We start from the raw sequence: 25,860 nt of genomic DNA on the forward strand, positions 1-25,860 counted from the left end.
TGTTTAGTTCATTGTTATATTCCTAGCAACTAGATCAGTACCTGCACATAGCGATCACCCAAAATATTTACTGAATGTACAAACGGCAAAAGGAAAAATGGTGGAAGTGCTAGGTGGGAGCTAAAGTTGGACCTAATGGAGATTAATCCATTAATCTTTTGGCCACACTACACCATTTGTGGGATTTTGGTTCCCGACCAGGGATTGAACCTGGGCCCTCAGCAGTGAGAGCCTGGAGTCCTAACCACCGGGCCACCAGGGAATTCCCATATAAATCATTTTTGGGTTTTTTCGGTTTTTCTTTTTGTGGGCCACACCATGTGGCACGTGGGATCTTAGTTCCCCAACCAGGGATCGAACCTGAGCCCCCATGTTGAAAGCGCCAGAGTCCTAACCACTGGACTGCCATGAAGTCCCTCATTCTTATTAGTTTGTTAAAACAAGTTTCCTGAAAGGACCTATTTGGTCTACTAGCTTCCTTAAGCTATTTCAACTTGTTCTCCATGTTAACAAATAACAAAACTGCATTTAATCGGAGAAATAATAATAATAAAGGATATTAATTGCCATTGCCTGCCTACTGTGTCAGGGACTACATGAAACTCTATTGAATTATTTCACTTAATCTTTATAACAAAGGCAGCACCATCTCCACATTTTAAAAAATGAGGAAACTTAGACATGTTTTAAAGGATAAGCAGCTTATCCAAGATTACAAAGTTATTAGGTGGGGAAGATAAGATTCAAAACCTATGAAATTTTACTCCAGAGCTCACAGTCTTAACCACCTCACTCTGTCACCTTATTTTGTCACCTTTTTAAGAAAATAATCTTTAAATCATATTTTTCACTAATTCAAGTGACCAGACCCCTGTAGCTGATCTTATGCACCAGTATTTCCCAACTTCAATCAATCACATACCGTCATGTTTAGATCTGCCATATCTAAACACTAGCAGTACTATTATTTATTTGATATTGTCTTTAAATTGACTTACTTTTTTGGGCCTTGTCCTAACATACCTATGAAATTATTAACATTTTTTCTTACATACAAAGGTACCTCTATTAAATTAAAAAAAGGGTTTGTCAATAAACCATCATCTGTGTACCACCAGAAATAAAAAGAAGCTATTTCTGAACTCTTTGTCAGTATTTCTCAAAGTATGGTAAATAATGATTTAGAAATAGCTTTTTCTGTTTATACATCAAGAAAAGGTTTTATTCTTTTAGCCATAGAAACATCAGGAAAAAAGACTGCCAAGAAAAATTCATTAATTTAAACAGACATGGATAATATTTATAAACAATTAAGTAACGCTAAGATCAAGATCTCATAAGAAAATGAATTTTACAATGATAATTCTCAAGTAAATTGCAACAGTGTCCTATTGAATCTGTTTCCAGTTTTGCTCCTGTCAAAGAATTTGCTGAAAAGATAAACATATATATTTGTGTATATATATATGATCACAGTGCTACCTTGGTTAAAACTCTTCAGTGGCTTCTCAAAACACTCATAATAAAGTCCAAACTGTTTATCATATCCTAAAAGGCCCTTTACTTTCCAATTCTTGTGTGCCTTTTCAGCTACATCTTTTGCCACATTCCCCCGCAAGTCCCTGTTGCAGTCATACTAAATCTCAGTCACACTTGCAGTCTCACATTTATATCATGCATTTTCTCAATCCAAAGTCTAAATACCTCAATTAAATCATGTACTTTCTCGATTCTAAGTTTTTGGCACTGAACTAAATTACCATCTTACTTATCTGTATCACCCTCACCTAACTAGAAGCTTCCTTGAGGTCTGGGGCTGTGTTTTTTTGGTTTTCCACTGTAAACACATGCGTAACATATAATGGGAACTCAATATATACATGTTTGGCGAATGAATGAGCAATGTATTACCAGGACCATTTAAAAGAAGAGTGAGAGAGAGAGAGACAGACAGACAGAAAGAGTGTGTGTGTGTGTGTGTGTGTGTGTGTGTGTACACATCAACTATAGGAGCCACTAAATTTGTATCTGCACAGGCTTTGTACCTCCCATAATAAATGTTTTCAACCTAAGACCCATATTACTAATGTCCTTTTTGTAGTTAAAGTAGTTAAAATCAAACTAAGGATAATCTAAAGAACATTAATATTAAAAAATCTCTCCAAAAATGTGACTTGTGGAATAATCTAATTTGTACTTACTCAAATCATCCGATATGTCTTCAGTTCCTGAAGCACTATCATCAGAATCACCAGTATTATCTGTACATGTTTGTTGCTTCTGAGATTGTTGTGAGTTTTCCAGAGCAGATTTTTCTCCCTCTGCAACATCAATATTCATTTTGTCCAGAGAAGTAAAGGAGCTTGGAATTTTTTTTCCAATCTGCTGTAATTCTGTCTGTCTCATGTTTTCTTTCAACAGTAAACTGGGTACCTTCTCAGCTTCTGCTGGTAAGCTGGGCACCTTTTCTGATTTCATCTGAGAACCAGGTGCTTTTTCTGCTCTCCTCTGTGAATTAAGTGTCTTTTCTGCTGCTGCTGCCTGTGAGCTGGGTGCCTTTTCTGTTTTCACTGGTGAATTAAGTGACTTTGGTGATTTTTCTGTTTTTGCCTGTAAACTGGGTGCCCTTTCTACTTTTGCCTGTGAAACAGGTACCTTTTCGGCTTTCACCGGTGAATTAGGTGATTTTTTTGCTTTGCAGTGACTTTGATCTCGAAGGACTAACCCCAAATCTTTAGGGCCTGGAACACTGGCAGCATTTACTTTACATGATTTAACTTCTGTTTTTTCTATACAAATATCATTTTGCTTATTTTTTTTACTACTATTCCTATTTGGAGAGTTGGTCCCAATTTCTTTTATGGATTTATCATTTCTAGCTTTCAAAGTTTGATTAGTTATAAATTTAACTGCTTTGCTTTCTTCAGAAAGAGCCCAAGCATTCTTCTTTGGTTCATGATTTTCATTTTCAGAGGTCTTAGACTCTTCCATTATTTAAAAACCTGCTTCTTTCCAACTGTGATATTGTAAAGTGGCAGATCTCCAGTAGTCTGAATTGCTTCAAATCCAGTTTAGGCAAGCAAACTATTGGATTAAAAAAAAAAAATCTGTTATTTAAAATGCAAAATCCATTTCTAAAAAATTGGTTAGACATAAAAAAAACTTTTATAATTTATTCTCAAAACTGAATAGCGGGGCTTCCCTGGTGGCCCAGTGGTTAAGAATCTGCCTGACTATGCAGGGAACAAGGGTTCGAGCCCTGGTCCGGGAAGATCCCACATGTCGCGGAGCAACTAAGCCTATGCACCACAACTACCAAGCTTGCATTCTAGAGCCCACGCGCCATAACTACTGAAGCCCGCGCACCTAGAGCCCATGCTCTGCAACAAGAGAAGCCACCGCAATAAGAAGCCCACGCACCACAACGAAGAGTAGCCCCCGCTCACCGCAACTAGAGGAAGCCGCGCAGCAACGAAGACCCAACGCAGCCAAAAATAAATAAAAATAAAGTAAAAAGCTGAAGAGTAAAAAATAAAAATTTTTAAACTCTGAAAACTATATGAGGAGTTAAAATCCACTTAGTAAATAACAGTGAAACGCCCATTAAGGAGGTTCTAATGTAATTCTAGCACTATGACATCAAAACAAGGGAACTTCAGAAGTAAAATGCTGTTTTACATTACTCAATAAGAATTTCAACTAAAAGGGAAATAAAACCTGCAATTGATGTACCACAATTAACATAAAAGGAAATGGAACAAAAATAACACAAGAATTCCAATCTATATGCAACACAGGGAATCAGCTTATAGAAGACTAAGTGGTAAAAATAACAGAAGAACTGCAATCTATATGCAACACAGGGAATCAGTTTATAGAAGACTACGTGGTAAGATCTTTCCCACATGACTTTCCTACTAAGTACTACCTATTTATACCACTAACCTACTTCTAACTTGATGCTCTAAACATGGGGAACCAACATCAACAGACTTTCTCCAGCTCTGAAGTACAAAGCAGTTTAAATAAATTCTTCTGAGGTAAGAAAATTTTAAAAAACCAACAGGATCCCAGAGTTTAGAAGTTATAGTAATATTCTGTATGATGATACATGTCATTATACATTTGTCAAAACCCACAGAATGGATATCCCTAAGAGTGAACCCTAAGGTAAACTATGGACTTTGGATGATAATGACGTGTTAATGGTGCATCCACTGTAACAAATGTACCACTCTGGTGCAGGGATGTTGATAGTGAGAGAGGCTATTCCTGTGTGGGGGAAGGGAGTTACATGGGTACTCCGTACTTTCTGCCCAACTTTGCTGTGAAACTAAAACTGCTCTTAAAGAATAATAATGTTTAGAAAAAAGATAATAGAAAGAAAAAAAATCAGAATCCGTTTTGTTCTAAAACATAATAGGAACTATTACACTTCTACCACAGAGCACAAACTATAAACAAATGAAAACACTACATTTTGTTAAGTAATTTCTATACTAGAAATAGCTTGTATACTACATATTATGGAAATCAGGTTATTTCCGAAATATTAGCAGTAATAAACCAAGCTTACAATGTTGATTACCTTTAAGGCAATAGTTCTCAAATTTTATCATTCATTAGAATCACCTGGAAGGTCCCATTCCCAGAGTTTCTGATTCAACAGGTCTGGGATTGGGGCCTGAGAATTTGCATTTCTCACAAGTTCCCAGGTGATTCTCATATGGCTAAACTGGAAAAGACACTTGAAAAATCAATGCTCTAAGGAATGTTTCTGAAAGTAGAAGTGAAGGAAAACCAAACTCTTCTGTATAATCTTATACACACGATTATAAGCTCCAAGAGGTAAGAAACCATTTCTCATTTTGCTTACCATTATACCTTCAATGCCTATTACAGTGCCTAGATCAAAGTAGACACTCAATAAATTTGTTAAATGGATTAATAAAAACCTAACTTATTTTTAATTATTCACACTTTAAAAACAAAATATAATAGATCCAAAAGATATTTAATTGCTTCATACTTTATATTGTCTACAATGTAACTAGAAAATATCTCGCTTCCCAATCCATCCCCTAGCCTCCTACCACCCAGGGTGGCCTGGATAAGTATGCCTCTTTCTATGGACTTTGTTCCTACCTTTCTCATAGTACTTAGCACTTAACACATTTCATGTGTTTACCTCCTATTTAGACTACAGGAATTTTTTTCCCAATGTGCTTCTTATAAAACAAATACACTTACACAGTTGAAAAAATGGCAAGGCAAAACAGCATTCTCCTACCAACTACCAATCTCCTCAGAAGCAACTACTGTCAACTCTTTTAGCTGTTTCTTCTGAGATTTATCTCCATATTTCTAAATTACATGCTTAAGCTGGTACTACCTATTTTGTTTTAGATTTAGATATTATCTACTGACTTCCTACAGACAGAATTGTACACACACTTATGTTCCCACCCCACCACCATCCTCCCAGGATGACTATAATATGATATGCCAATATTATTTATGGCTGAGCCAAATACGCCATTGCACAGAGTTTGCTACATATCTATCAAAATTCATTTTCCCCTTTTTCCTAGGCACGTAGCTAAACTACATTTCCCAACCTTCTCTGCAGTTAGGTGTGTCCTTAGGATCAAGTTCTTACCTCCTCCATGCTCTCCCCTTCTCACTGGATAAAATTCTCAGTCATCCATCTTCAATCACATAGCCAACAATTAAATTTCAATCCAGACCAGTAGGTCTTAAACTTTTGTGCACAGGAATCAGCTAGTTCCTAAGTGCAGATTCTGATTCAGTAGATTTGGAGTGAGGACTAACATTCTGCATTTAGTCTAACGAGCCCAGGTAAAGTCCACACTGTTAGCCCTTGGCCATACTTTTGACTGGACAAAAATCATCAATGGAACTTGGGACTCCTGAATGACCACACACATTAAACTATTCATCTGGATCTGGTGACTACTCACCTAGCAACTATTACATGAGACAGAAATAAAACTGTTTCTTGGGTCACTATACTATTAGATCTCTTTATCACAGGAACCTAGGCTTTTGACTTCAGCAACATATATACTATAGTCACATTTCTCTTTTGGTATACTTTTCAGTTTTACCTGGAAGTGTCTCACTTCTCTTAAGTTTTTTATATATCTGTCAATAATTCATTGACAGAACTGTAAATCTTCTCTCAATGTCTTCAAATACATCAAGCAACCCATGTGTTTGTTTTTATTGTCATTTTTCTCCCCTTGGACATCCCATCTGCCACCTTCTGATTACTACTAGATTTCCACCACACTTGTCACCCTGAGACTTTCCTTTTGCTATCATCCTACCAATTCCCATCTACTCTGTCATGCTGATTGACTCTTCTATTTTCCTCTTCCATAAGTTACTCCCTCTTTTTTGGTGTAGCATATCCTCCAGTAGCTTTCTAAGAAAGAAAACAAGAAAGGCATTGGAGAAAATAATTATGCCCTACTTCTGACATTTCATTTCATGTAGAGAGACAACCATTATCATAACATTCCTGCTTTCTTTCCACTCCATTCATTCCTTTCCTAGGGAGATGGGGTAACTTATTTCATCATTGAGTTTAGAAAAATGATCTGGGCAAAAGTAAGCACCTTCCCCTCTCCTTCCTCTTTGCATCCAGCTGTTCTCAGGAAAGAAAATTCCATTCTCTCATTCATACTCTAACATTACAGTTGCAAGCCCCACACAGGGCCTGTCACTGTTCAGCTCTGCCTATGCCTGAGTGGTTAAATCTGTCTATTTCTGGCAGTGAGTATTAGCAAGCCACTTGAAAATATAAGTCCCATTCTCCAATATGAATCTTATCCATAATAAAAATAATATTCTGGTCTCCATATGCTTCCTTTATCTCTCCCAGTTTGTTCAGAATTCAGGAAGGGAAAGAGAGTGCTATTTATTGGGCTCCCTTAAGCCCCAAAAGTAGGTAAGTTTTATAAGACTTTGCATGCCTGAAATGTCTTTATTCTTTCTTCATATTTTGTTTAATTAGGTTTGAACTTCTAAGTTAAAAATCATTCACTCAAAATCTTACAGGTATTGTTTCAACAATTTCTAGTTTCTAGTGTTACTACTGAGAAAATTATGCCATTCTTATTCTCCATCTCTTTTACTGAACTGTTTTTTTTTTCTTTATGGAAACTTTTAGGATATTCTCTTTGCCTCAGTGTTCTGTAATTTACAGGTGATAAGTCCTAGTATAGATATTTCTTTATTCATTTTGCTGTACACTCAGCTGGCTCTTTTAATCTCTAACTCAAGTCCTTCACTTCTGGAAATTTTTTCCATATTGTATCTTCCATAACTTCCTCCCTTTCATCTTCTCTGCTCTTTTTCTAGCGCTCCTATTAATTGAACTTTAGGCCTCTTACACTGATCCTCCAATTATCTTTTCTCTCCATTTCCCATCTCTTTTTTGTCCTTCCTGGGTAACTTACTCAAATTCTTCCAACCCTTCTATATTTGGAGGGGGGACATGGAGAAAACCTTTCATATTTTCACTTCTAAGAACTAATTCTCTGATTATTCCTTTTCATAGCACTCTGATCTTCATCTCTTATTTCTGAAAACACTAACAATTGTTCTGGAACTTTTTTCTGCTCCCTGTATTGTCTGGTTCCTGAGTTCCTCATGTGCCTTCCTTCTTCTCTACCATGCATACTAGCATACGCATAATAAGAGTTTCAGAAGGAAAAGATAGACGGGGAAAGAAAAAATACTTAAAGACGGAATTCCCTAGTGGTCCAGTGGTTAGGACTCGCCGTGCTTTCACTGCCGTGAGCCCAGGTTCAACCCCTGGTTGGGGAACTAAGATCCCACAAGCCGTGCGGCGTGGCCAAAAAAAAAAAAAAATTGAAGAAATAATAGCCAAAAACTTCCCAAATCTGATAAAGACACAACTACACACATTCAAGAAACTCTATGAACTCCAAGCTGAATAAACTCATAGGAATCCACACCAAGACACATAACTGTTAAATTGTTAAAGGCAGAAGAAATTTTGAAAGCAACAAGAGAGAAGGAACTTCTCATACATGAAGAATCCACAATAAAATTAACAGCTGATTTCCCATCAGAAATCATGGAGGCCAGAAGGCAATGGAATGCCATATTTAAAATCCCAGATGAACAACACTGTCAACCAAATATTCACTAACCATGCAGAAAAACTATCCTTTATTAATGACAGAGAAAGTATGACACTTCCAGATAGACAAAAGCTAAGAAATTTCATTAGCAGACTTGTAGACTAGCACTACAAGAGATGCTAAAGGGAGTTCTTAAGGCTGAAATGAAAAGAAATTCGGCAGTAACTCAAAGCCATAAGAAATAAAGGACACTGGTAAAGGTAACAGCACAGATAAACATAAAAGCCAATATTATTGTACTGCTGGTTTGTAACTCTTCTTTTTCTCCTACATGATTTAAAAGGCAAATACATAAGAAGACAATTATAAACCTATGTTAATGGGCACACAATGTATAAAGATGTAATCTGTGACAATAACAATGAGAAAGAACAGAGACATATAGGATCAGAGCATGTGTATACTATTGAAACTAAACTGGCATTACTCAAACTAGGCTGTTATAAATTTAAGATATTAGTTGTGCTGTTATCTGCAAGGCAACCACTAAGAAAATAATGTTTAAAAATACAAAAAAGGAAAAAAGGGAATTAAAATAGCACACTATAAAAAAGTCAACTGAATACATAAAAAGGCAGTAATAGAGAAATTGAGGAACAAAAAGCACGAGACATACAGAAAAGAAAAAACTAAAGAGCAGGAGTAAATCCTTCCTTATCAATAACTACTTTAAATGTATTGGATTGGCCAAAAAATTCCTTTGGTTTTTAAGTAAAAATAAAAGTCACATTTTTCATTTTCACCAAGAACTTCATGAGCAATGTATGCACTCTTTTGTTCCACTACCTTCTGCCATTTTTCAGGCAACTTCATAATTCCATCTTCCCAAAACTCTATCTTTTTGACCAAAGAACTGTTCCAGGTGCCTTTTACAGTCTTCCAGGGAATTGATATTTTCTCCAATAAGAGAATTTTGTAAAAACTGAAATAAATGGAAATCTGAAGGTGCAATGTCTGGTGAATACAGTGGATGAATCACAACTTCCCAGCCAAGCTGTAACAGTTTCTACCTGGTCATCAAAGAAACATGCACTCTTGCGGTAACCTGATGGAAGATTAGGCATTTTCTGTTGACTAATTCCGGATGCTTTTCATCAAGTGCTGCTTTCAGTTCGTCTAACTGCGAGCAGTACTTGTTGGAATTAATCGTTTGGTTTTCTGGAAGGAGCTCATAATAGAGGACTCGCTTCCAATCCCACCATATACACAACATCATCTTCTTTGGTGTGGTTGGTGGTGATTTACTTCGCTTGCCTCACGATCTCTTCTGTTCCACATCATTGTACAGTATCCACTTTTCATCGCCCATCACAAATTGTTTTAAAAACAAAGTTTTCGTTACACTTAAGTAGAAAATCACATGCAGAAATATGGTCAAGAAGGTTTTTCTCACTTAACTTATGTGGAAGCCAAACATCAAAGCGATTAACATAACCAAGCTGGTGCAAATGATTTTCAGTGCTTGATTTGGATATTTTGAGTATGTCGGCTATCTCCCATGTGGTATAATGTTGATTGTTTTCAGTTCATGTCTCAATTTGATCACTATCAACTTCAAATGGTTTACCGGGCCATGGAGCATTGTCCAGTGAGAAATCTCCAGCACAAAACTTTGCAAACCATTTCTGATACATTCGATCAGTCACAGCACCTTCTCCATACACTGCACAAATCATCTTTTTTTTGCATTTCAGTTGTGTTTTTACCTTTCTTGAAATAATAAAGCATTATATGCCAAAAATGTTGCTTTTTCCTTCCACCTTCAACATTAAAATGGCTACACAAAAATTCACCAATTTTGATAAGTTTTTTAAAGGCACACTAATATGACAGCTGTCACAATACAATCTAACAAAATTGTTTCAAATGAAGTTAAAGACAACGAAGAACCACTAGAGCCATCTTATGGAAAAAAACAAACGAATTTTTTCGCCAATTAAAAAATTAATTAGACTCTCCAAGTAAAGGCAGAGTTTGGAAAACTGGATTAAAAAATATATGATCCATCTATCATACTACCTACAAGAGATTCACTTTAGATACAAAGAAGCAAAGAGGTTGAAAATACAGGCTGGAAAAAGATATCAAGAGAGAACTGAGTTGGCTATATAATTGTCAGAAAAAAATATACTTTAAGTCAAAAACGGTTACAAGAGACAAAGAAAAGCATTATACACTGATAAAAAGTTTAGTCCAACAAGAATATATCACAATTATAAACATACATATACCTAATAACAGAGCCCCAAAAATAGGAGAGAAAAATTAACGAAATTGAAAAGAGAAATAGATAATTCTATAATAATAGCTGGATCCCTATCAAATTACCCACGACATTTTTCACCGAACTAGAACAAATAATCCTAAAATTCATATGGAACCATAAAAGACCTAGAACTGCCAAAGCAATCCTGAAGAAAAAGAACAAAGCAGGAGGCATAACCATCCCAGACTTCAGGCAATACTACAAAGCTACAGTAATCAAAACAGCATGGCATTGACACAACAACAGACATATGGATCAATGGAACAGAACAGAGAACCCAGAAATAAACCCACACACCTATGGTCAATTAACTGTCAACAAAGGAGGCAAGAATATACAATGAGAAAAGGACAGTCTCTTCAGCAACTGGTGTTGGGAAAGTTGGACAGCCATGTTTAAATCAATGAAGTTAGAACACACCCTCTCACCATACACAAAAATAAACTCAAAATGGTTTAAAGACTTAAACATTAGACATCACACCATAAAACTCCTAAAAGAAAACATAGGTAAAAAATTCTCTGACATAAATTGTACCAATGTTTTCTTAGGTCAGTCTCCCATGGCAATAGAAATAAAAACAAAAATAAACAAATGGGACCTAATCAAATTTACAAGCTTTTGCACAGCAAAGGAAATCATAAACAAAACAAAAGACAACCTACAGAATGGGAGAAAATATTTGCAAAACATGAGACTGACAAGAGCTTAATTTCCAAAATATACAAACAGCTCATACAACTCAACAACAAAAACAACCCAATCGAAAAATGGGCAGAATATCTAAAGAGACATTTCTCCCAAGAAGACATACAGATGGCCAAGAGGCACATGAAAAGATGCTCAACATCACTAATTGTTAGATCAATGCAAATCAAAACTACAGTGAAGTACCACTTCACACCAGTCAAAATGGCCATCATCAAAAAGTCTACAAATAACATATGCTGGGGTGGGTATGGAGAAAAGGGAACCCTCCTACACGGTTGGTGGGAATATAAGTTGGTGCAGCCACAATGGAAAACACTATGGAGGTTCCTCAGAGAACTAAAAACAGAGCTACCATAAGATCCAGCAATCCCACTCCGGGGCATATATCCGGACAAAACTGTAATTCAAAAAGATACATGAACCCTATGTTCATAGCAGCACTATTCACAATAGCCAAGACATGGAAACAACCTTAATGACCATCAACAGATGAATGGATAAAGAAGATGTGGTACATATATACAATGGAATATTACTCAGCCATAAAAAAGAACATAATGCCATTTGCAGCAACAGGGATGGACCCAGAGATTGTCATACTGAGTGAAGTAAGTCAGACACAGAAAGACATCTATCATATGATATCACTTATATGTGGAATCTAAAAAAAAGGAGTACAAATGAATTTATTTACAAAACAGAAGTAGAGTCACAAACGTAGGAAACAAACTTATGGTTACCAGGAGATAAGGGGGGAAGGGATAAGTTGGGAGACTGGGACTGACATATACACACTACTATATATAAAATACATAACTAATAAGAACCTGCTGTATAGCACAGGGAACTCTACTCAATACTCTGTAATGGCCTATATGGGAAAAGAATCTTAAAAAAAAAAAGAGTGGATATATGTATAACTGATTCACTTTGCTGTACACCTGAAACTAACAGAACATTGTAAATCAACTCTACTCCAATAAAAATTTTAAAAAAACAAAAAAAGATGTGGTACATATATACACTGGAATACTACTCAGCCATAAAAAAGAACAAAATAATGCCATTTGCAGCAACATGGACGCAACTAGAGATTATCATACTAAGTGAAGTAAGTCAGAAAGAGAAAGACAAATACCATATGATACCACTTATATGTGGAATCTAAAGTATGACACAATGAACCTATCTATGAAGCAGAAACAGACACACAGACATAGAGAACAGACTTGTGGTTGCCAAGGGGGAGGGAGTGGGGAGGGGGGATGGACTGGGGTTTGGGGTTAGTAGATGCAAACTAGTACATACAGAATGAATGGAAAACAAGGTCCTACTGTATAGCACAGAAAACTATATCCAAAATCCTGAGATAAACCACAATGGAAAAGAATATTAAACAGAATGTATACATATATTATATACATTATATATAATATATATATATGAGTCACTTTGCTGTATGGCAGAAATTAACACAACACTGTAAATCAACTATATTTCAATTAAATAAATAAAATAGTTGGAGACTTCAATACCTTTCTTTCAATAACAGAGCAACCAGACAGAAAACCAATAAGGAAATAGAGGACTTGAATAACGTTATACACCAATGAGACTTAACAGATAAATCCAGAAGACTCAACCCAACCTCAGCAGAATACATATTCCTCTCAAGTACACATGGAACATTCTCAAGGATAGACTATTATGTTAGGCCACAAAACAAGTCTTAATAAATTTAAAAAGACTGAAATCATACAAATTACCTTTTCTTATCACAGTAGACTGAAATTGGAAATCAAATCAATAACAGGAAAAAAACTGGAAAATTCATAAATATGTGAAAATTAAACAATGCACGCAAACCAACGGGTCAAAGAAGAAATCACAAGGGCAATCGGAAAATACCTTGAGACAAATGAAAACAATGTTTTTTGTTTTTTTTGCGGTACGCGGGCCTCTCACTGTTGTGGCCTCTCCCGTTGCGCAGCACAGGCTCCAGACGTGCAGGCTCAGCGGCCATGGCTCACAGGCCCAGCCGCTCCGCAGGATGTGGGATCTTTCCGGACCAGGTCATGAACCCGTGTCCCCTGCATTGGCAGGCGGACTCTCAACCACTGTGCCACCAGGGAAGCCCAAACAATGTATTTTTTTAAGCAACGTATTATTTTACCACAATTTTTTAAATGGAGATAAAAGGATATTTGATATAATTTTTTAAAATAAGGATTATAAAAGAATACTATGAACAACTGTACATCAACAAATTGGATAACCTAGGTGGAATGGACAAATTCCTACAAACACACAAATTACCAAAACTGAGTCAAGAGCAAATATAAAATATGAATACACCTACAACAAGTAAGTAGACTGAATCAGTAATCAAAAACCCCTCAACAAAAAAAGCTCACAATCAGAAGGCTATACTGGAGAAGCTTACTCAACATGTAAAGAATCAATACCAATCCTTCTCAAACACTTCCAAAAATTGAAAAGGAGGGAACACTTCCTAACTCATTCTATGAGGCCAGCATTACTCTGACACTCTGAATATATATGCAAAAAATCATCAACAAAGTACTAGCAAACCAAATTCAGCAGCATATTAAAAGGGTTATACACCATGACCACATGAGATTTATCTTCAGAATGTAAGGGTGATTGAATTATCAATGTGATAAACCACATTAATAGACTGAAGGAAAAGAAAAATACGTGATCATCTCAACTGATGCAGAAGAAAGCATTTGACAAAATCCAGCACCTTTTCATGATATAAACACTCAAACTAGTAACACAAAGGAACTTCCTCAACGTAATAAAGGCCATCTACAAAAAAAAAAAAAAACCACCCAAAACGAAAACAAAACGAAAAACACACAGCTAACATCATACTCATTAGTGAAAGACTTAAAAAAATTTCCCCTAAGACCCACAATAAGATAAAGATGTCTGCTTTTGCCACTTCTATTTAACACAGTACTAGAAGTTCTAGCCAGAGCAATTAGCCAAGTAAAAGAAATAAAAGGCAACCAAACTGGAAAAGAAAAAGTAAAACTATGTTTGCAGATGACATGATATTAAATGTAACAAAATCCCAAGAATACACACAAAAAAACAGAGCTAATAAACAAATTCAACAAGTTGCAGGATACAGAATCAACACACAGATTTCTTTACAGTAGCAAACAATCCATAAATGAAATTACAAAAATGATTCCACTTACAATAGAATCAAAAAGAATACAATACTTTAAGAATAAATTTAGGGGCTTCCCTGGTGGCGCAGTGGTTGAGAGCCCACCTGTCGATGCAGGGGACGCAGGTTCGTGCCCCGGTCCAGGAGGATCCCACACGTCGCGGAGCGGCTGGGCCCGTGAGCCATGGCTGCTGAGCCTGCGCGTCCGGAGCCTGTGCTCCGCAACGGGAGAGGCCACAACAGTGAGAGGTCCGCGTACCGCAAAAAAAAAAAAAAAGTAATAAAGAATAAATTTAACAAAGGAAGCAAAAAAATTTTTACCCTGAAAACATTACACTACAAAACATTACTGAAAGAAATTAAATAAATAAATGCAGTGACATCCCATGTTCATAGATTCCTTCCAGTCTACTTTCCCTACCTACCTCTTTATTGCTCTTCCCTTTTCAGACCTTGGTCACTCACTGCCTATGGGTAACTAAGGAATCAGTAAGTATTTTAAGTTCATGTGACCTACAGCCGAAGGGAGTAGAACATTCGAAAACACACCTTTTACAATGTTTATCATTCACCTTAAAAGAATTAAATACTCCACTCCTTGCTTATTGTTATCAACATCAAGAGTCCTCAAAACTATTTAGTCTGCTTTCCCAGTGCTGCCAAAAGCTGGAGACTGGGCAGAATTCATAAACTGCAGTCCACTGTGCACTCACCCATTTGTTTCCTTCACTTAAGTCATTGCCAATGACTTATATTGTTAACAATACTACCCAAAGTGATCTACAGACTCAGTGCAATCACTATCAAAATCACAATGGCATTTTTTGCAGAAACAAAAACCCATCCTAAAAGTCATATGGAATTTCAAAGGACTCTAAATAGGCAAAAAAATCTAAAAAAAGGAAAACATTAGTTGGAAGAATAACACTTTCTTATTTCAAAACTTACTACACAAATCTACAATAACCAAAACAGTCTGGTAATGGCATAAGGAAAGACATGTATCAATGGAACAGAATACAGAGCCCATAAATAAACCCTTACATACGTGGTCATTCGATCTGACAACAGTGCTAAGAGCACTGAATGGAGGAAAGGACAGTCTTTTCAATAAATGGTGCTGGAAAACTGAACACGCCTGTTCAGAAGAATGGAGCTGGACCCTGACCTTACACCAGTTGCAAAAATTAACTCAAAATGGATCAAATAAGACAAGACACTAATTGTAAAAGCAGCAGACAGGAAAAAAACTCAAATGACCATTTGAGCCTTTTGAAAAATTATAGAAAAACTGTCATAAAACAATAAAATATATTACCATACAGATGTAAACTAGACTGAGGAACTCTCTATTCTGTTATGGAGTGATAGTGAAGATATACTGTTAAGTGAAAAAAAGTAATATACACAGGCACGTGTAGTAAGCTAATTTTTTGTAAGAAAGAAGAGAATATATATACCTATATTTTCAGAAATAAACAATACAAGGATAAAAACAAAAGAACAAAGACCTAAATTTAATATCTATACTAAAACTATACCTTATACTCTACACAAACACACACGTAAATATAACTGCATAAAAACTATTAATCTTCATGACCTCGGATTTGGCAACAGTTTCTTAAATATGACATCAAAAGCACAGATGACAAAAGAAAAAAATAGATAAATTGGTCTTCATCAAAATTTAAAATTGCATCCTTGACATCCATCTTGACAATGATTTTTTTGGATTTGATACCAAAAGCAAAGGCAACCAAAGCAAAAAAACAAAAAACCAAGTGGGAATCCTCATGCAACTGCTGGTGGGAATAAAATGATGCAGTTGATGCAGAAAACAGTTTGGAAGTTCCTCAAAAAGTTAAACATGGAATTGCCATATGATCTAGTAATTCTACTCGTAGGCATATATCCAAAAGACTGAAAATAGGGACTCAAACAGATATTTGTACACCATGTTCACTGCAGCATTATTCACAACAGCCAGAAGGTAGACGCAATCAAGCATCTATCAACAGATGAATGGATAAACAAAATGTGGGATACACACAATGGAATATTACTTGGCCATTTAAAGGACGAAACTCTGACACATGCTACAACATGGATGAACCTTGAGGACATCATGCTAAATGAAATCAGTCACTCACAAAACGGCAGATATTGTATGATTCAATTATATAAGATATTGAGAATTGGTAAATTCACAGGGAAAGTAGAACAGAAGTTATCAGGGGCTTGTGGGAAAGGGGAATGGGAAGTCATTGCTTAATAGGTACAGAGTTTCTGTTTGGGATGATAAAAATAGTTTTGGAAATAAATAGTGGCAATGGTTACACAACATTGTGAATGTACTAATGCCACTGAATTGTACACTTAAAAAGGTTAAAACGATAAATTTAATGTGATGTATACTTTACCAGAATAAAAAAATTTTTAACTCAAAATATTTAATCGAAATAATGTGTATTAAGCTTATATAAAATATCACAAACCTCAAATTTTAAATGTCAATCATATTCTAAAATAGCTAAAGGTTTAAAAAAACATAACTTTTTATATGGGTAAATCAACTGACAGTTTTTATGATGAAAGGCAAGTAGAATTGTGCCCTCTTCTCTCAAATTCAGTTTTGTAAATAAATGGGATTTCCAAACTAAATTACCTAGATCCTCATCTAAAGCCCAATTAGCTAGGTTTTCCGGATTAATCAAGCCTTTTCCTTCTGTGTTCATCTGGTAAAGCTTTTTTGGCCACTGGTCAAAGAAGTTTAGTTTAAGTCATGCTTCTTTTCACAAGCAATTTGTTGATTAAAACAGCCTGAGGTTGCCAATTGTTTTTTGGGCTTTTTTCTAATGAGATATGGAGATCATCTGGATCCCCTAATTATCCAAGCCACACTTTCCTCTTTTTCCTTATAAACAAATAATCAAGAACAAGCTCTATCTATATGAAGAGTTCTGTGATGCAAGATTCACTAGAAAGTTCTTGATTCTTCCAACATCAGGCAGCTCTTTGGTATTTATGTATAACAAAGTAGCTAACACTTTTTAAGTGTTACTTGTTTGTTGGGGAGACAAAGTTTGTCCCACAGGTCCAAAAATTGTGATATGTAACTGTGCTGGTCCTACAACTCTTGTGCTACTAACACCATATTCATTTTGAAATTTCATATACTGTATCCCTTGGAATGGGCCAGGTTATGCTGCAATAACAACCTCTACAACTCAGTGTTTATCACAACATACATTGATTTAACAACTCATGCAAAATCCTCTGTGAATTAAGGTGACTCTCTAAGGCAGCTGTCCTTTATGCATTGGCTCAGCATTCCAAGCTGTTTTAATCTTACGTTACCTCCCATATTAGCAAAACAGAGGGAGAAGGCATAGCACTGCTCACCTTTGCTCACATTTCATTTACCAAAAAAAGCCACATGGCTGCACCTAACTTCAAGGCAATAAGGAACACAACCCTCAGAATGCCTCAAAATAAAGGAGCAGTAACAAGGCTTATCACATTAGTACAAGGTGAAATAAGGCAGTCTCTTTGTCTCGACCCATGTTACTATTTCCCTCCAATCTCTTTGTTCAGGGCTAATTTCATGGTCATGTGATCTGTGCAGTTACAGAGGGCTCCATGCTCAGAAAGATGCTGTGCTTGGTTTAAAGCTCTCCTGTCACCAACTTGAAATTCTTAATAATTTTATCTTTGAATCTGTGTTTTGTAGTGAAGTCTAATAGGACAATGGAACATGCACAGGAGCAGGAGATATATGCAAAATGTATACCTTGCCATTCGTTTCCACCTCATTCTCATATAGATTTGGTGATGTCCCGTGAACACAGAATATCGGTGGAGCCATGATGTGTGGGGAGTTCAGCAAGACTCAATGTGAATATTAAGTAAGCATGTTGTCTACAACTAAGTAAGCAAGGGTACTAACAGCCCAAGAAGCCACACTTTGTTTGAACCATAACTTGCTTCAAACACAGAGGAAAGGCAATGGAATTGTAAGAAACATGTATGATCAAAAAGCCTATCATGTCTTTTCTTACTCATGTTACTTCCCTGTATTAACCAACCACTTATGCTGAAAGTGACAACACAGAAGGAAAGGGAAAGATAGAGCAAGCCACAGTTCCTTTTCCTTTCAGTCCTGCCAAATCAAAGGTAAAGACTGTTGGTAGAATGTGCAAGTATAAGAAATGAAATAAAAACAGCGAGTAAGTTTTGTGCAGTGTTTTCCCTGTTCTGGTAAGAATGAAATATATATGTACAAGCTATGAAATTTGAGCAATTCCACGTAAGAGTTAAATAATCATATATTTGCATTTAAATCTGGCATTGCAAAATACAAAGTTGAACAGTAAAATTCATGCTTATTTAACAATTTTAATGTTCTTTATTTACAATGACATTAAAAAGGAAATAAAACGAGCTGAGAGTAAGATCAAAGAAGAAGGAAAAAACCTTGATGTTTTAGTAACTTTAACAGCACTTTTTTTCCTGCGTTTTGAACTAGGGACCCTGCATTTTTATTTTGCACTAGGCCCTGCAAATTATGTAGCTGTGCTTTTATTTGCTCAGGTAAAAAAATATAAATCTGTAATTAGTTTTAACAAAGATTAATTTTCAACATTCACATATAAGGTGCTCAGTTAAAAGCTGGAGATACAAAGATAAATAATAGGCTCATGTCTAAAAGGGGAGATAGTCATATAAACAAATAATGACAATATTATGTGACACATGCTAAGGAAACCCTGAGGAAAGAGCCGAAGAAAAAGGCTTCTACATGGAGATAATATTGAGCTGAGAAAGAATTTCTCACTTAAGAGAAGGAGTAAGACAAGATTTGTATGTACTAGACAAAATATATTTCTAAAACTCTGACAGGTTTTTTAGGATGTAAAATAGCATGCATAACGATGAATACAGGAGATGAACTGGGAATGTAAATTGGTACACATATTTGCACACCAACTCAAGTTTAGACTTTAACAAAGAGAAGCCATAGATGATAAGCAGAAGAGTAACACAATTTCTGCTTTAGATTAACTTCTGCAGAACAGGAAGACAGAGAAGAGAGGAAAAGGAGATGTCACAGAAGTAAACAAGAATAGTTATCAATAATAGTAAAAAGTATTAAAAGGTTATTTAGGGGCTTCCCTGGTGGCGCAGTGGTTGAGTCTGCCTGCCGATGCAGGGGACAAGGGTTCATGCTGCAGTCCAGGAAGATCCCACATGCCGCGGAGCGGCTGGGCCCGTGAGCCATGGCCACTGGGCCTGCGCATCCCGAGCCTGTGCTCTGCACCGGGAGAGGCCACAGCAGTGAGGGGCCCGCGTACCAGGAAAAAAAAAAAAAAAAAAAAGGTTATTTAGGGCCTTAACACAAGCAATTTTAGTGGGATTGCGGAGAGGGAAAAGTTGTGTTAAAGTTAAATGGGTTTCTTCCCAGAAGATGCTTCAATATCCTAATAAGCACTGTAAATCTCTAAGAGTGAGATCTAATTTGCAACATTTCCCAGATTTATTTGACTAAAGAAACATTTTTTGCCAGGACCACCTATCAGCATCTCAAAGGACTGTGAGGAACACAAGTTTTATAACATTGTTCTATGAAACAGAAGTCCAACACTGACTGAGAAAGGCAGAGGGCAGTAGAGGGCTTAAGGCCAGGGTAAAACAATACTAAATGTGAGAAACAGGAAAGAAATCTGACTAAAATACTGCCCAACTGTGTTAAAGACCTAACTACATATATAACACACCAGTCTACTAGTTTATACAATTTACAGATATTTAAGTTCATACTGGGTAGGGGACTGACAGAATGAATATTTCAATAGAGTAAGCAAACACAACAGTAATGGTACTGGTGAGGGGGAAGGATAAAACCCAAAAGAGGTTATGTACAAAGAGATTAGGGATAGATGAGAAAACTAAAGAAATGAGAAAGATGCACATACAGATATTAAGGAGATTTTGGTCAGAAGTAGAACCATTTTGGAACCATGAGTAGGTGTTTCAAGGAAGGTAGAGTTGAATACCACTGGAATACAGAAATTAAGGAAAAATAAAGTTAAGATGTTAGGTAACCTTCAGTATTATGCTTCCAACTGCCTGATATGACATCAAAAATTATACCAAAGTATCAGTGAACATAAGGGAGTGACATAGAGGTTCCTAGATTGAAATAACAAAGTCAGGTAAGAAACAGCCAGTAGGGCACCAGTCTTTTTTTTTTCTTTGAATTTTTTAATTTAATTTTATTTATTTTTTTATACAGCAGGTTCTATTAGTCATCGATTTTATACCCATCAGTGTATACATGTCAATCCCAATCACCCAATTCATCACACCACCAACCCCACCACCCTGCCACCTTTCCCCCTTGGCAGTATGACACCAGTCTTAAAAGAAGAAGAATTTTAGAGGAGTATAGAAGAATAGACAGACACTATATAGAAAAACATGGGTCTGGTTTTCTGGCTTTGAGGAAGGAGGTGTGAAGGGAACAAGCTACAAACCCCCTAGAGGATTCAGAATAATGGCTCTCAATCATTTTTCTAACCCATCTGAGAAACAGAATACACAGCCAACAGAAATAAAGAGGAACACAAGAATGGGAGGTGGGAGAGGCTAGCTGTGAGTGGTTTAAAAGACCTTCCAAAGTGATTATGAAACACCTTCCTAAGGAGGTGTACCTCTCATATAATGAAAATTACTGGTTTAAAACTGGTACTATCACAGAAAGCTTAAATACAAGTTCCAAACACTAACTACTTTTTACCTGTATGACAGAATTCAAGACACTGTCTCATACCATAAGTTCCTACAAAAAGTCCTGGAGCCCTTACAAATTTTTCAATTTAAAAAAAAGATTTGTTTAAATAGACATTTCTCCAAAGAACACATTCAGATGGCAAAGAAGCACATGAAAAGCTGCTCAACATCACTAATTATTAGAGAAATGCAAATCACAACTACAATGAGGTATCACCTCACACCAGTTAGAATGGGCAGCATCAGAAAATCTACAAACAACAAATGCTAGAGGGTGTGGAGAAAAGGGAACCCTCTTGCACTGTTGGTGGGAATGTAAATTGATACAGCCACTATGGAGAACAGTATGGAGGTTCCTTAAAAAACTAAAAATAGAATTACCATATGACCCAGCAATCCCACTACTGGGCATATACCCAGAGAAAACCGTAATTCAAAAAGACACATGCACCCCAATGTTCACTGCAGCACTATTTACAACAGTCAGGTCACAGAAGCAACCTAAATGCCCATCGACAGATGAATAGATAAAGAAAATGTGGTACATATACAAAATGGAATATTATTCAGCCATAAAAAGGAATGAAATTGGATCATTTGTAGAGACGTGGATGGATCTAGAGACTCATACAGAATAAGTCAGAAAAAGAAAAACAAATATCATATATTAATGCATATATGTGGAACCTAGAAAAATGGTACAGGTGAACCAGTTTGCATGGCAGAAATAGAGACACAGATGTAGAGAACAAATGTATGGACAACAAGGGGGGAAAGTGGTGGTGGGGGATGGTGGTGTCATAAATTGGGAGACTGGGATTGACATATATACTCTAATATGCATAGAATGTATAACTAATAAGAACCTGCTGTATAAAAAAATTAAATAAAATTTAAAAATTTTTTAAAAACAGGTTTGTTTTGAAGATACAGTATCAGCTAATATATTCATTCATTCATTCATTTATCTTTGCACACCTGTAAAGTTAACAGTCTTGCAGTATTTCCACTTTATATATTAATGAGGCACCCTGAGTATATGACTTGCCTAAAATGACACAAATGGGATTGTTTTATGACAAAAAAGAAGAGACATATTTTTTGGTTCAATACTTAGGCACTAAGATATGTCCTTAGCCTAAACCAGCAGTTCTCAAACTTTCTGACCTCAGGATGCATTTATACTCCTAAAAATTACCAAGAATCCCAAGAACTTTTGTTTATGTAAGTTATAGCTATTAACACTTACATCATTAGATATTAAAACTGAGAAATTTTTCAAATACAAAATACACTATTAACTCATTCTATGAGGCCAGTATTGCCTTAATACCAAAACCAGACAAAAACATTACGAGAAAACTATACACCAATGTGTCTTACGAATACAGATGCAAAATCCTCAACAAAATACTAGCAAACCAAATCCAGCAACAAAAAGTTACACACCAGGATCAAGTGTATTCTATACCAGGAATGCAAGGTTGGTTCAATATTAAAATCAATCAATGTAATACACCATATTAATAAAATAAAGGACAAAAACCACACAGTCATCTCGAGTGACACACAAAAAAGCATTTGATAAAATCTAACACCCTTTTACAATAAAAACACTCAACAAATTAGGAATCAAAAGAAACTTTCCTCAATCTGACAAAAAACCCACATGTGACATCATACTTAATGGTGAAATGTTTTCTCCCTTAAGAACAGAAACAAGGATATGTTGTCTTCACGTTTTTTTTAACATTTATCTATTTATTTATTTATTCATTTTGGCTGCGTGGCTTGCACGATCTTAGTTCCCTGACCAGGGATTGAACACAGGCCACAGAAGTGAAAGCACCGAGTCCTAACCACTGGACCTCCAGGGAATTCCCTGTTGTCTTCACTTCTCTTCGACACTGTACCAGCCAGGGCAATTAGGCAAGAAAAAGAAATAAAAAGCATCCAGACTGGAAAAGAAAAAGTAAAACTATCTATATTTGCAGATGACATGATCCCATATGTAGAAAATCCTAAGGAATCCTCAAAAAACCTGTTAGAGCTAATAAATTAGTCCTGCAAGATTACTATCCAAGATCAATATACAAAAATCAATTGTATTTCTACATACTAGCAATGAACAGTCCAGAAGTGAAGTCAAGAAAACAATTCCAGGGCTTCCCTGGTGGCGCAGTGGTTGAGAGTCCACCTGCCGATGCAGGGGACATGGGTTCGTGCCCTGGTCCAGGAAGATCCCACATGCCGCGGAGCAGCTAGGCCCATGAGCCATGGCCGCTGAGCCTGCGCGTCCGGAGCCTGTGCTCCGCAACGGGAGAGGCCACAACAGTGAGAGGCCCGCGTACCACAAAAAAAAAAAAAAAAAAAAAAAAAATTCTATTTACAATTGGTACTGTAAATTATACCTCAAAGAAAAAGAAAAAGAAGAATACACTATTACACATTCCAATACCATCAAAGTAATAACAAAAGAAGTACAAGATTTTCTTCAAAAATTGACAAGTGGATCCTAAAATGCACACGGAAATGCAAGGGACTCAGAACAGCCAAAAACAATCTTGAAAAGGAAAAGTTAAGTTGGAGAACTCACAACTTCAACTTCGATTTCCCAATTTCAAAACTTCTACAAAGCTACAGTAATCAAGACTGGGTGGTGGGACTTCCCCGGTGGTGCAGTGGTTAAGAATCCTCCTGCCAATGCAGGGGACACGGGTTCGAGCCCTGGTCCGGGAAGAGCCCACATGCCGCGGAGCAAATAAGCCCGTGTGCCACAACTACTGAGCCTGCGGTCTAGAGCCCACGAGCCACAACTACTGAGCCCATGTGCCACAACTACTGAAGCCATCACGCCTAGAGCCTGTGCTCCCCAACAAGAGATGCCACCGCAACGAGAAGCCCGTGCACCACAAGGAAGAGGAGCCCCCACTCGCCACAAATAGAGAAAGCCCGCGCACAGCAACAAAGACCCAACGCAGCCAAAAATAAATAAATAAATAAAAGGAAAAAAGACTGGGTGGTACTGGCATAAGGACAGACATACAAATCAACGGAGAATCCAGAATCAATTGAGAAGCCAGAAACAAACAGAGACTTTTATGGTCTATTGATTTTCAACAATGATACCAAGATCATTCAACAAGGGAAAGAATAGTCTTGTCAATAAATGGTGCTAGGATAACTGGATAGCCACATGCAAAAGAATGAAGTTGGACCTCTGCCTCACACCACATTCAAAAATTAACTAAAAATGGATCAAAAACCTAAATGTAAAAGCTAAAACTATAAAACTGGTAGGAAAAAAACACAGGTGTAGATCTTTGTAATTTTGGCTTATATCTCTTGGATATGACTCCCAAAGCGCAAGAAGAAATAGATAAATAGGACCTTATCAAAATCTAAAACTTGGGTGCTTAAAAAAACATACTCAAGAAAATGAAAAGAATTAAATGGCAGTTCCTCAAAAACTAAACATAGATTTACCACATGATCCAGCAATTCCACTTCTGGGTACATTTCCAAAGAACAGAAAGCAGGGACTCAAACAGATATTTGTACACCCACATCCACAGCAGCAGTATTCACAATAGCCAAAAGGCAGAAGCAACCAAAGTGTCTATCAACGGATGAATGGATAAACAAAATATGGTATATAAATACAACAGAACATTATTCAGCCTTAAAAAAGAAGCAAATTCCGACACATGCTAAAACGTGGAAGAACCCTGAAGAAACTGTGCTAAATAAAGTAAGTCACAAAAGAACAAATATTATATGACTCTAATTACATACAGTAGTCAAATTCATAGAAACAGAAAGTAGAATGATGGTTGCTAGGGGCTGAGGGGAGGAGGGAATGAAGAGTTACTGCTTAAGGGCACAGAGTGTTAGTTTAGGAAAAAGGAAAAAGTTCTGGACATGGATGGTGGTGATGGTTGCACAACACTGTGAATATACACTTAAAAATGGTTAACATGGTAAATTTTATGTTATATTTTGCCAAATTTTTTAAATTTAAAAAAAGAAAATGAAAAGATAACCCACAAAATGGGAGAACATTTTTGCATATCATTTATCTGATAAGGGTCTAGTACGCAGAATATATAAAGAACTCTTACAACTCAACAATAAAAATAATCTAATTTTTTTTAATGAACAAAGGATTTAAATAGACATTTCTCCAAATAAGATATACAAATAAGCAACAGACACATGAAGAGATGCTTAACATCATTAGTCATTAGGGAAGTGCAAATCAAAACCACAATGAGATACCACTTCACCAGCTAGGATGGCAATAATTTAAAAGATGGACAATAACAAGTGTTGGTGAGGATGTGGAGAAATTAGAACCCTCATACATTACTAGCGAAAATATAAGATGGTGCAGCCTCTCAGGAAAATAGTTTGGCAGTTCCTCCATAAAGTTAAACATAAATGTATCAAAACACTCAGCAATTCCACTCCTGGGTATATATCCAAGAGAAATGAAAACATACATCCTCACAAAAACTTTTACATGAATGTTCAAAGAAACATTATTCATGATAGCCAAAAAGTGGAAATAACCCAAATGTCTATCAAATGATGAATGGATAAACAAAATGTGGTATCTCTATAGAATACATTCCACAGAATGTAGTATTATTCAGCCATAAAAAGGAATGAAGTGCTAATACATGATGTATTAG

The 25,860-nt window shown here is 36.3% G+C and overlaps 1 protein-coding gene across 11 annotated transcripts in view; it reads right to left on the reverse strand.

Annotated features, from left to right (window-relative positions):
* Positions 1-25,860, reverse strand: part of TUT4 (terminal uridylyl transferase 4) — a 143,278-nt gene that overhangs the window by 111,941 nt on the left and 5,477 nt on the right. For 9 of the 11 annotated variants that reach the window (XM_079939036.1, XM_079939035.1, XM_079939037.1 and 6 more), the window contains exon 3: positions 2,202-3,084. The exons of 1 other annotated variant lie outside the window; for it this stretch is intronic. In XM_079939036.1, the coding sequence (XP_079795162.1) occupies positions 2,202-2,991 (790 nt within the window). In that variant the 5' untranslated portion in view covers positions 2,992-3,084. Of the gene's footprint in view, positions 1-2,201; positions 3,085-25,860 lie in introns of those variants that run through there. One more of the 11 variants, XM_079939033.1, reaches the window with a different exon arrangement.

The sequence above is a fragment of the Stenella coeruleoalba genome, assembly GCF_951394435.1.
Source record: "Stenella coeruleoalba genome assembly, chromosome: 1".
Classification (NCBI taxonomy): Eukaryota; Metazoa; Chordata; class Mammalia; order Artiodactyla; family Delphinidae; genus Stenella; species Stenella coeruleoalba.